This window comes from Saccopteryx leptura, chromosome 5 (genome assembly GCF_036850995.1).
Source record: "Saccopteryx leptura isolate mSacLep1 chromosome 5, mSacLep1_pri_phased_curated, whole genome shotgun sequence".
Classification (NCBI taxonomy): domain Eukaryota; kingdom Metazoa; phylum Chordata; class Mammalia; order Chiroptera; family Emballonuridae; genus Saccopteryx; species Saccopteryx leptura.
Window position 1 is genome coordinate 1397199 of NC_089507.1, and position 12879 is coordinate 1410077.

The window sequence follows — 12879 nt, forward strand, 5'->3', positions numbered from 1 at the left end:
CTTGTCTGAGTCGGGGCAGGTGTCTGGGTGGGGTGCTGGAGAAAGCTGAGGACTTGGAAGTTGCGTGCCTCCAGAGCAGCTGTCGGTGTCCTAGATTGTTAGGGCTCTGGCTTCTGTAATCATCCACATCCCAGTTTTCCGTTTTCCTGTCACTCTTCTCTACGTGGTTCTGGGTCCCCTGTGAACGCAGTGGGAGGGGTCTGCGGGGGGAGTTCTCTCAGCCTCAGTGACCAGAGTCGGTGTGCGTTGTAACTGCTGTTGCAAGCTCCCATCAGGTTGCTGAGGCGGCGCTGCTTTGGTGTAGCCCAGATCACAGGAGCCCCTTGAACTCCAGGGAAGGATGCTTGAAGGTCCCTCTCCCTGTTGACTGTGTACCAGCATGGTTGCTCATGATCTACATTCAGAGCAGCTGTTTTCTAAGACCTTAAAATCACATCTGGGTGACCAGGTGCGAGTCAGTCCTGTTTTCTCTGCAGGTTCCGGAGTGCTCTGAATGGTGGCGGGAGGTGGGCAGGATGCGGTTGAACCAGCAGCTCCCAGCGTGACCCTTCAGTAGTAGAAACCCTTCAGTTTTGTTCACTGCCCTCACCTCTCCCCGGTCCATCCACCTGGACCACTTCAGGTCCATTGTCAGTATTCCTACACAGAAGGACCTTTATTTCCGTGGACCTACCCTTAAAACACACATGATCTCCTACCTGTCCCTTGTCCGTGGATTGCCGCTGCAGCTCACCCGTGGGGAAGCAGATGTCCCAAGCCTGGTACCTCTCCTCTGAAGCCCCCTCCCTGCTCAGGCAGGATCTGAGCAGGCAGTTGTGTAGGCTTTTAGGAAAATGTGTAAAGAACCCTGGCCAGGGGTTGCATAGTGGATAGAGCGTCGACCTGGATGCTGAGGTCCCTGGTTCAAAACCCTGAAGTTGCTGGCTAGAGCATGAGGTCCCTCACTGGCTTGTCAGCTTGAGCATGGGATCATCAGCATGATCCCAAGGTCACTGACTTGAGCAAGGGGTCACTGGCTCGGCTTGGGCCCCCGTCAAAGCACATATGAGGAGCAATCAATAAACAACTAAAGTACTGCAACTACAAGTTGATGCTTCTCATCTCTCTTCATCTCTTTCTCTAAAAAAAGAAGATGAAGAAGTTGGTTAAAACGTTCTCAGAATGTGGTTTGTTATTTACCTCAAAGTGGGGCAGTGATGGGACAGTGTGGACCCTAGTGGGCTTTGCCAGCCGGAAGGGGAGAGCAGTGGCGATTGACATGGCAGAGGAGGGCGATTATGTAAAGACTTAGGCAGATCATCTGCAGTTTCTCGAGTGGGCCCTGACCTAACAGAGAGCGCAGGTGGAGGAGGAGGGCCCAGCTAGTCGGCGGTGGGGGGAGGGCGGTCCTCATGACCAAGGTCATGTTGGAGGAGGTTCCCGCAAGCTGTAAGAACTGACCGGGTGAGATGGGGAGGGGTGGGGAGTGCAGACTGGGCACAGGCAGGAGAGCATCCAGGGAGGGGGCTTGCTGTGGGGGACATGCGATCATAGTGTCCACGACGAGGTGGTCAGGTGTAGCACCAGGACTCTGGCCGGGGCCTGTAGCTGCTGCTGCACTCCCTCCGTGGGATCAGAAACCACCGAGGTGGCTGTGGTGTGGGGCAGGAGGGTTCTGTTCAGCAGTGTCTACAGAGAAGGATTCGGTCCTTTTCAAAGGAAGAAAGATACAAGGACAGCATCAAAGAGAATGGGGTAAAAGGTACGGCAGAGCCCTGGGTGATCTGGAGGCAGCGAGGGAAACCTGTAAACAGCAGTCTTACTGGGACAGAGTATGGGCCCCTGGGACAGGGCCACGCCTCACCGGAGATTAAACTGCTTTCACTTTCTCTGGGCCCCTGAGGATGGTCCCTGCCCCTTGATCAATGGGTAGTTGCTAAACCCAGCTCCTCAGGCTGCCATGTGACACACAGTAGCATCCAGAGGCAGAATCAGGGTTCCCTGTTGCCTAACGGGGCTGGGCTGAGGTGTGGTAGGTGCTCTGGAATCTTGAGCAGGTCTCCTAGGCGTGTCCGTTCCTCCCAGAGTCCCCGGGGACAGAACGCCCAGTATGGCATGTAGGGAGGTAGGTGGTAATGGCCTTTCATGATTGTGCTTTTGCGCCCACAGTGGCTCTGCGCAGCTGCTGCTGTTAAGGAAGTTTAGACTCAGTAGTTATGGGGCGGCCCCTCGTCAGCCGTGGGGAAGGGCAGCGGGACACAGCAGTCTGGCCTGAGCGCGGCAGGACAGGGCAGGGAGATGGGGTGCAGGTGCTGCCGTATAGGAATAAAACAGCAAGGTGACGGGCTCGGTTGGGAGGTTCTATTGATTGAGGAAGACGGCAAGGGGCGCGCCCTGACTTGCTCCTCAGGGCTGGCCCGGTCGGAAATGCTGGGGCGACTCACGGTTGTGGAAGGAAGTCGGGCAGAGTTTGGCTGCAGAGGCCTGGCTCTTGGGCAGCCCTGGGAACAGGGTTAGAAACTCCGGTTCTTGGTGTTGTGAGGGAATGATTGTTTGCACATTGGATGGACCTGCTTTCCACAGTGGGGAGAAATGGGAGAAACTGGAGGTCTTTGGGTTGAAAAAGAAAGGGGCTCAATGAGCAAACAAATTCATGGCATCTAGGTCTGTCAGTGCACACGAAGTCCTGGACCAGAGGCTCCAGTAGGGTCCTGTGCTTCTGGCAGACAGGAAGTTTGACAGACAAGTCCTACTTTATAGAATTTGTGTTCGCTGTGTGCTTTGGGTGGTTTCTCTAAACAGTCTGTCTTGCTGAAATCCTGCCAGGCGGGAGCTCACATGACTCTTTCTTGTCCCCTGGATGCTTTCAGAGGAAGCGGCGTGGAGCGGCAGTCAATTCTAGGCAAGCCCAGAAGCGAACTCGGGAAGCAGCTCCCACCCCCGAGGTGGCCTTGGAAACAGAACCCATAGAACTCGTGGAAAGCGGTAAGATTTCCAGGGACACCGTGACCATGGGTGTTGGCATGGTGGCGCGTGCATGGGCATGGCTGACCATACCTGCTGGAGTCAGTGGGTGTCCAGTTAGCAGCCATGGGGCTAGGTTTTCTTGTCTGAAGCATGCCAGTAACATACCTGCTGTGCAGAGTCGTCATGCCAGTGAAGCGAGTCAGTGGCTGGGACACACTGGACGGGGTGGCATGGATCAGCATCTTTCTGTTTCTCCTTTTCACCCAGATGACTGCCCAGCCCCTAGACTAGCACCCTGCCTCCGCCCTGTCCCTTCCGTTTGTTTTCTCCACTGTGGTGGGAGTGGCCTTCCTTATCTTCAGAGCTGGTCCTGTCACTGTCCTGCTCACCCTCCAGTGTCTGCCCAGTGGCCTCAGGATAAAGTCCACATTCCTCATTGTGGCTTAAAAAGCCCTCCAGGGCATGTGCTCGCCTGGCTCTCAGCCTCCTCTTGTGTTCTGTACTTGTGCCTGCTGGTCAGTCTGGATCAGTCTGTGGTCTGCAGACAGTCTCAGCTCACCTCTGTTACAACTTACACTAAATGGAGCAGAGCTGCCCCTTTGGTGCCCGAGGACCTCCGTGGGTCTGACGTGGCCACTCAGCCTCATGAGGATGTGCAGTGGGGGAGGAGGGAGGCAGCCCCAGCCCACCTACGCCATCTGAAAGTGTATCTCCAGTTTGCGTGGCCTTGTGAACAACTCAGCTTTACTTTTCTCTCTTTTTAAAATTTTATTTTATTTTATTGATTTTAGAAAGACAGAGAGGGAGAAGGGGGGCAGGAAGCATCATCTAAGTTGCTTCCAGTATGTGTCTTGACCAGGCAATCCTGGGGTTTTGAACCAGCAACCTCAGCATCCCAGGTCAATGCTTTATCCACTGTGCCACCAAAGGTCAGGCTTTTCTCGTTTTCATTAAGACTAAAGAGTTGCCCCAAAAGGCAAACATGTGGCCAGAGCTTCCTGTGTTGAAGAGAATTTGGTCTAGGCAAATGCCAGGCTGAATTTTTCCCACTTCCCACTCAGGAAAGTTGCCAGTGACCTAAATTGAGTCCCTTTACACCGCATATATTAAGATGGTTTTTATAACTGATGCATGAAAACTGACTTTAAAGAGAGCAACTTGCGCCTGGCCAGGTGGTGGCGCAGTGGATAGAGCGTCAGACTGGGATGCAGAGGACCCAGGTTCGAGACCCCGAGGTCACCAGCTTGAGTGCGTGCTCATCTGGTTTGAAAAAAAAAATAGCTCACCAGCTTGCACCCAAAGTCGATGGCTTGAGCAAGGGGTTACTTGGTCTGCTATAGTCCCACGGTCAAAGCACGTATGAGAAAGCAGTCAATGAACAACTGAAGTGCCACAATGGAAAAACTGATGATTGACACTTCCCATCTCTCTCCGTTCCTCTCTGTCCCTATCTATTCCTCTCTCTGACACTCTCTCTGTCTCTGTAAGAGAAATAAATAAAAAAGAATGTTTAGGCCCTGGCCGGTTGGCTCAGCGGTAGAGCGTCGGCCTGGTGTGCAGGAGTCCGGGTTCGATTCCCAGCCAGGGCACACAGGAGAAGCGCCCATCTGCTTCTCCACCCCTCCCCCTCTCCTTCCTCTCTGTCTCTCTCTTCCCCTCCCGCAGCCGAGGCTCCATTGTAGCCAAGTTTGCCCGGGCGCTGAGGATGGCTCTGTGGCCTCTGCCTCAGGCGCTGGAATGGCTCTGGATGCAACAGAGCGACGCCCCAGATAGGCAGAACATCGCCCCCTGGTGGGCATGCCGGGTGGATCCCGGTAGGGCGCATGTGGGAGTCTGACTGCCTCCCCGTTTCCAACTTCAGAAAAATACAAAAAAAAAAAAAAACCGTTGAAACTGTTGAGCTAAGGATGACTTGAGCCCTAGCCAGACAGCTCGCTTAATTAGAGCATAATCCTGAAGCGCAGAGGTTGCTGATTCAGTCCCCAGTCGGGGCACATACAGGAACAGCTGGATATTTCTGTCTCGCTCTCCTGCCTCCCTTCCTCTCTCGCTGAAATCAATACATAAAAAAAAGGATGTCTTGAGATTTATGGGTAAGTGGCAGCCACCTGCTTCTGCTGGGGAAGCAGAGGTTTCAGGCCCATCCCAACCAAAGAGAAGGGCCCTGAGCGGAGCAGGCCTCACTACTTCCCTCAGGTCACTGCCTCTTCCACGTGAGGGAGCAGGCGTGGGCACAGAGTCCGTCTGTGTGGCCGTGTGAGGCCGCGGGGACAGAGGTGCGCATGTGCGCAGACCGCCCCCTTCCCCAGCGTGGGCTTGTCAAAACCCTGCGCTGCTGCTCAGCGCAGCTCTGGAAGGGCAGTGACTGGTTGTCACCCTGACGGGCTGGTCCTCGTGCTCTTTGCGTTTGGTACTTCAGGAGGGTTTTGCTGAAAGTCTGAGCTCTGTTGTCATCTTATTAATGAAGTTAGCATGTCTGCTTTCCTTTTCTAATGTTTGTTAAAATGCTTTATTTTGAAGCCGGAGATGAAATCGTGGACCTCACCTGTGAGTCTCTAGAGCCCGTGGTCGTGGACCTGACGCACAATGACTCCGTCGTGGTAAGCCTTGAGCTCTCTCTTGTCGGGGCCCCTGGCCTGCGTTGAGGTCTAGTGGCCTTGAGCCCAGTTCAGGTTTGTGCTGATGATACTCCTGTATTCCGTGATGAGCCCAGCACAGGTGTTTCAGGGGAGTCGCTGGTGGCTTTGTTTTCTGTGAACGTGAAGCCTGCACACCCCTGACCCTCCTCAATCGTGAACTCCGAGGGGCCTTCTCCTTAGTCCCCAGCTCTACACTCTGCATCAGCGTGTGACCTGGAGCAAGTGACTCATCCTCGCCCCCTTGGTTCTTCGAGAGACCTGCAGTCTCAGTCAGTAGGGTGCTGTGAGGACTAAGAGAGATGCTGGCCGTGAGCGCCTGGCACCTGGGGTGGTGCCTAGCAGTGCCAGTGTACACCTCCTGGCCTGGCTGGTGGGCGGGAGTGCATGCCCAGCAGTGCCAGTTCCTGGAGGAGAAGCTGCCTCGAAGGATACAGGTGCCCCATGTCACCACCTGGGGCCTCGGTTGTGTTGTGATTCCAGGGAGGGTGGAGCCTAGGAGGCTGACAGGTGCCCCCTTTCTGTAACACCAGGTATGGACTCGCAGAGAGTTTGCCCCTCAAGGGAAGAGTCCTGGGCTGGTCAGGATGGGGGTTGCTGGTCATCCCCCGTCCTAGGGCAGCTCGCATTTCTCCAGGACACCTCTCTGGCACCTTTGAATAGAGAGAGCAATTTGTGGAGGCAGTGACATTTGATGGCACTGAGCAGGTGAGCGGCAGGTAGTGTGGGGCGTGTAGCCAGGTCTCCCCTTGGGGCCCACTGGTCTGGGGTTACCCTGTGTCAGCTTAAGAACTTCCGAATAGGGCTGTGCTGAGAAACGTCAAGACTGTTAGAAAGCAGAGGGTGAGGATGGGACTGTCCTGACAGATTCGGAGTTAGGCTCTGGCTGGGTCTGAAAGAACTGGGCTGTCCTGTCGTGTGTCCATGTCCCTGCCGTCCCGTCCCTGAGCTCCACCCCAAAGCACAGGCAGCAGCCCCTGTCAGGTGCCCCAGCACGTCAGAGGGGGACTCGGGAGGCGCTGGCTCCTGGAGAGGGGTGGCATTTCCCGGAGACAGGCCAGGGCTTCAGGAGCAAGTCAGAGCGAGTGTGGCCGGAACTGGTTTCTGTCTGGGCCTGGTCAGTGTTGGGAGGTCGCATGTCACACAGCTCGGCTGCTCGTCCCTGTGGCACTATAGAGTCCCAGAGAGGTGGCTGAATTTGGCACCTGGGCTGACACCTGCAGCCTCATTGCTGACTGACATTTAAAGTGGTTCCGAGTTCTTACCGTCTCTTGTACCCCATGGGCTGGCTCTGGGGTATAGCCAGGGTTCTGCTCACAAGACCCCACTTTCTGCCTCCAGGACATAGTGACTGTCCCCTGTTGGTGATAAACCTCTTCCAGGTGTCCTGGGCACTGGGTCTCTTTAAGCCTAGCCACTACATACTGGGTCCAACGTGGCTTCAGACGCTTGACCCAGACTGTATTTCCCGCCTCGGGGAACCTGCAGCCCAGTGGTGAGGAGGGATACAGATGCTCTGAGATGCAGTGAGCCTGTGCCTCTCCTCTGGGGTTTTCCTGCAACACCAGCTTGTACTTCTGGCATTGTGTGTCCCAGAAAGGCCATCCGTCACTGCCGGGTGCCCAGCTGTGTCTGTGTCTGATTTTTTACCAGATTGTCCTGTTTTCCAAAGAGGTCGTACCAGTGTATCTTCACTCAGGGGTAGAAGGTTCTCGTGACTAACCATTGGTAGTTTTATTTGTTTTCCTGATTACTGTTGGGATCGAACACCTTTTTGTTTTGTCTTGTTTTTTTGTTTGTTTGTGTTATACCGAAGTTAGAAGCAGGGAGGCAGTCAGACAGACTCCCGCATGTGCCCGACCGGGATCCACCCGGCATGCCCACCAGGGGGCAATGCTCTGTTGCAACCAGAGCCACTCTAGCGCCTGAGGCAGAGGCCACAGAGCCATCCTCAGCGCCCGGGCCAACTTTGCTCCAATGGAGCCTTGGCTGCAGGAGGGGAAGAGAGAGACAGAGAGGAAGGAGAGGGGGAGGGGTGGAGAAGCAGATGGGCGCTTCTCCTGTGTGCCCTGGCAGGGAATCGAACCCTGGACTTCCACACACGGGGTCGACGCTCTACCGCTGAGCCAACCGGCCAGGGCCTTCATGTTTGTTGATGGTTTATTTCCCTCTTCAGTGAAGTGTCTTTTGAATTATTTCTAAGGTTTTTTACATGTTGTGTATAGAACTTCTAAAATAGCTGAAGGAGTTAGAGTAGAACAAAGCATCCTGTCTTTTTTTTAAGAGTGAGGTTTTTTTTCTTTTCATTTTTTCGTTGAGTTTTCTTTCTTAGTCCTGTTTTTAAGAATTTCTTTTATAAGTTCTAAACACGAGGCTGCCATTTGTTGTTTTGTACCTTCTACTCAGGCTTGACTTTCCTCTTTTTGACTTATGTACAGACGTTATCGATTTGTTGGAGAAATTTTTACATTGTATAAATATGTTTCCGTGCTTTGAAAGTTTTACTGTTTTGCCTTTCACATTTAGGGATATAATCCATGTGAGTTGACTTGTGTGTGGTTCAAGATGGGGGCTTTAATTCCTCCTGTTAAAGTTTATAATGTTCTCTGTGGTGGTTTTGCCGGTATAGTTAGAAGGTTTATTCCTAGGTACATACTATTTTAGGTTGCTGTTAAAAATGGTGTTTTAAAGTTTTCTTTTTTTATCTGAATGAAAATTATGACATTCTTGTCTCATTCCAAATCTGAAAAGAACCCTTTCAACGTTGCACCATTAATAAGACCTCTGCTGTAGGGTGAGTGTTTATGCCCTTTATCTAATTGGAGAAATTCCTCTTCCTTTCTTTTTTTGGCTGCAAGTTTCACCTGGGGAATCAGTGTTTAATTTTTACAACTCCATCTAATGGTAATTTTTCCCTTTCTTGTGTTGAAGTGGAGAATTACCCTATCTCCCCGTGTATAAGATGCTACCATGTATAAGATGTACCTTAATTTTGGGGCTCAAAATTTGGGGGGGGGAGTATTACATCAAGTTATTGAACTCAAGTTTTATTCACCGTAAAATTCATACAGCTCCTCATCACTGTATGAATGTCAAAACTCCCATCCATTAGCTTGTCCTCGTCTGCGTCTGATGAGAATCACTGTCTTCATATATTGCCTGGTCCTCAGTTCCATCTGTGGCATTTGAAATGCCACCACTACTGTATAAGATGCACCCAGTTTGTAGGCCTCAACTTTTTTGAGAAGGGGTGCATCTTATACATGGGGAATAAATACGCTGGTTTCTAGTCTTTAAACCTCAACATTGTGATCGTGCCATTATCTTCTTATGTATTGCTAGATTCAGTTTGCTAATGTTTTATACCGTGTTGTTTTTGCATCTGTTTTTATGAATAACATTGGTTGGTCTGTAATTTTTCTTTTGCACTTTCTTAAGTTTTGGTATCAAAACATTGGTATCTTTATTTTAAAATTTTTTTAATTTATTTATTGATATATTTAGAGAGAGAGGAAGGCAGGCAGGGGTGGGACGAGGAACATTGATTTGGTTTTCCACTCATTCATGCCATCCTTCTTGTATGTGCTCTGACTGGGGGGCACACAGAGAGTCAGCCTCTCAGGACAGCGCTCTAACCCAGTGGCCCCCTGGGGGACACGCGGAGAGTCAGGCTCTCAGGACAGTGCTCTAACCCAGTGTTCCCCTGGGGGGCACGCAGAGAGTCAGCCTCTCAGGACAGCGCTCTAACCCAGTGTTCCCCTGGGGGGCACGCAGAGAGTCAGCCTCTCAGGACAGCGCTCTAACCCAGTGGCCCCCTGGGGGGCACGCAGAGAGTCAGCCTCTCAGGACAGCGCTCTAACCCAGTGTTCCCCTGGGGGGCACGCAGAGAGTCAGCCTCTCAGGACAGCGCTCTAACCCAGTGGCCCCCTGGGGGGCACGCAGAGAGTCAGCCTGTCAGGACAGCGCTCTAACCCAGTGGCCCCTGGGGGGGGGGCACGCAGAGAGTCAGCCTGTCAGGACAGCGCTCTAACCCAGTGGCCCCTGGGGGGGGGGCACGCAGAGAGTCAGCCTCTCAGGACAGCGCTCTAACCCAGTGTTCCCCTGGGGGGGGGCACGCAGAGAGTCAGCCTCTCAGGACAGCGCTCTAACCCAGTGTTCCCCTGGGGGGGGGCACGCAGAGAGTCAGCCTGTCAGGACAGCGCTCTAACCCAGTGGCCCCCTGGGGGGCACGCAGAGAGTCAGCCTGTCAGGACAGCGCTCTAACCCAGTGGCCCCTGGGGGCACGCAGAGAGTCAGCCTCTCAGGACAGAGCTCTAACCCAGTGGCCCCCGGGGGGGGGGCACGCAGAGAGTCAGCCTCTCAGGACAGCGCTCTAACCCAGTGGCCCCCTGGGGGGGGGCACGCAGAGAGTCAGCCTGTCAGGACAGCGCTCTAACCCAGTGGCCCCTGGGGGGCACGCAGAGAGTCAGCCTCTCAGGACAGCGCTCTAACCCAGTGGCCCCTGGGGGGGGGGCACGCAGAGAGTCAGCCTGTCAGGACAGCGCTCTAACCCAGTGGCCCCTGGGGGGCACGCAGAGAGTCAGCCTCTCAGGACAGTGCTCTAACCCAGTGTTCCCCTGGGGGGCACGCAGAGAGTCAGCCTCTCAGGACAGCGCTCTAACCCAGTGGCCCCCAATCTTTTTTGGGCCACGACCGGTTTAAGGTCAGAAAATATTTTCACAGACCTGCCTTTAGTTTAGGGTGGGACGGATAAATGTATCACGTGACTGAGACAAGCGGCAAGAGTGAGACTTAGACTGATGTAACAGAGGGAATCTGGTTATTTTTTTTTTTAATAAAACATCTTTCAGACTTAAATATAAATAAAACGGAAATAATGTAAGTTATTTCTTCTTTCTCTGTGGACCGGTACCAAATGGCCCACGGCCCGGGGGTTGGAGACCACTGCTCTAACCAGCTGAGCTGCCCAGCCAGGGCGAGTGTGGGACTCTTTATAAAGTGAATTAGGCCCCTTTTTCTTCTGTTCTCCAGAAGAAGTCACAGATTGGAACTATTTCTTCCTTAAGTGTTCGGTAGAACTCTACAGTGACAACACCTAACCCAAAGTTTTGATGAGTTTTGGTAATTATACTTTTTAGAAATTTGTTGATTTTGTCTAAAACTTTCACTTTTATTGACATAAATTTGTTCATAGAAAAATAATCATGTCTTTTGTTCTGTGGGATCTGTAGTGATGTCTCCTTTTTCATATCTGATACTGGTTATTTGTGTTTTCTGTCTTTTTAGATTAGTATCACCAGAGCTTTATTAGATCTTTCAGAGAACCAACTTTTAGCTTTATGGATCCTTTTCTCTTGTAAGTTTGCTTTCATTCATTGATTGTTTTTTGTTTGGGTTTATTTTGCTCTTTTTTTTACCTAATAATTTTGATCATTTCTTTTCCAATAAATGCATTTAAAGTTATATTTTCTTTAGCTGTATCTTATAAATTTTGTTATTGGTATTTTACATTCAATTCAATGTACTTATCAAATTTGTATTTTTTTTAACTTCCAAACATTGGGAGTTTCTTTCTCTCTTTTTTTTTTACCCATTCTTTACGTTGCTGGTCAGAAAGGACATTCTGCCTGTCGGTCCTTGGCCATTGGCTGAGGTTACTGGACGCCTGTCGGCACCGGGTGACCTGCCCCGTGGTGCCTGCCTGGGCTTTGGTTTCTCTGTGAGGCTTTCAAAACTAGACTTCAATTTTTTGAGAATCTGTGGTGCTTTTATTTATTTTCTTGTCTAGGTTATTGTATTCCCTTTACTTTTAACCCTAATACTTTTGTTTTGATACCTCTTTCATTTGAAACCATGTCTTGTTTGTTGTTTTTAGTGGGAGGACTGATGGAAACACTAGCCTGCCCTTTATTGGAAGTCTGCTGGGCTTGCCCACATGGGCTCAGGCCGACACGAGTCCACTCGAGTTGCCCTGAAGCAGAAACATTGGACCTGTGGGAGCAGGCGCTTTGCATGGAAGGGCAGGAGGAACAGGCCTCTAGGAGTAAGCCCACACCTCAGTCGGCCTTGACCGGCATGGGCGCTGCGGCCCTGGGCAGCTGAGGAGAGGGCAGCGGGCTCTCTTGGAGGAGATCTCTCCTGAGCGGGGGCACGTCTACTGCTCATCCCGTAGACACCTGACTGGGGACTTAGACTTGTCACGTGGGTGGAAACTACCGTAGCAAAATGAGTCTGGCTGTAAGTTTTGAGTGTTGAGGCAGGGGCTTGGCAAGTTCTCAGTGACTTTTTCTGTAGGCTTCCAGAACACAGAACTGCATCATGTCAGTCCTTGGTGTGTGCCGATCTTATTAGTCCCTGCAGGCCTGCTTTGTTTCTTTGATTGTTTTTAAGAGCATTTGTAGCCCTAGCAGTTTAGCTCAGTCGTAAGCATTGTCCCAAAACGACAAGGTTGTGAGTTCAAACCCCAGTGAGGGCACATAAACAGCTTGATATTCCTATTTTTCTGTCTTTCTGCCCGCCTCTATCAAAAACAAAAAAATAAATGTGTTTAGCGCTGTGCCCCCTCCTCCATACAGGCCCCAGCCCTGGGAGCAGGCCAGGTGGAGTCAGATTCTTGTCCTTGACAAGCATGTGGAGCTAGTTCTGGGCTCTGTGTCCCCAGGGCCCTGTGGCCTTGTCTCCCTTAGTCCTCACAGCAGCACGGTGAGCAGTGGGCACTGATGGCTCTGTTCTTACAAAAGGAAGTCGGCAGCTCCCAGAGGGCAAAGTGACTTCCCTGGTGACACGGACAGCAGCTCCCACAGGTCCCTGCAGCAGCTGCCCCACACTGCTGAGGGTGGGGGCGCTCTGCTGCTCCCTGGGGATTTTGCATTTGAAGTCCATGCTTCAATTTTAATTTATGCATTCAAAAGATACGGAATCATTTATGTCTAACTGATTGTGTCTTTCTCTCTTTTTTTCCTTTTTAAAAGATTGTTGATGGTGAGTGGTTTCCTTTTTTATTGGATTTGGACGGACACCTGACATGGAGTGGGGAGCAGAAGGCCAGGCGGAGGACACCGTGATGGTGCAGTAGTCAGACCAGCCGGTCCGCCCCGTGCCTGTGGAGGAGGCACCGGAGCACTGCACGCCAGGCCCACAGCCCGTCGTCTGCTGTCGGCAGGGATGGGCTTCTCCTGGCCGGACAGGAGGGTGGCCTCCTTGGGGCTCGGCCAGACCTGGGGTGTGGCTGGGCACAACAGATGATCTCTCTGGGGTCTTAGACTGGCCTTCCCGTTGGCGGGAATGAGGGTGGTGG

At 52.1% G+C, this 12879-nt stretch overlaps 1 protein-coding gene and 1 non-coding gene across 2 annotated transcripts in view; one reads left to right on the forward strand and one right to left on the reverse strand.

The window, feature by feature from the left end:
• The window catches only part of RNF4 (ring finger protein 4), a 36194-nt gene that overhangs the window by 19505 nt on the left and 3810 nt on the right, over nt 1–12879 (forward strand). Inside the window, exons 3-5 of the mRNA XM_066385100.1 lie at nt 2850–2964; nt 5467–5546; nt 12554–12563. Coding sequence (XP_066241197.1) covers nt 2850–2964; nt 5467–5546; nt 12554–12563 — 205 coding nt within the window. The remainder of the gene's footprint in view (nt 1–2849; nt 2965–5466; nt 5547–12553; nt 12564–12879) is intronic.
• TRNAT-CGU (transfer RNA threonine (anticodon CGU)) lies at nt 7648–7723 on the reverse strand. The gene has a single exon. It is a non-coding gene; the product is annotated as a tRNA-Thr (tRNA).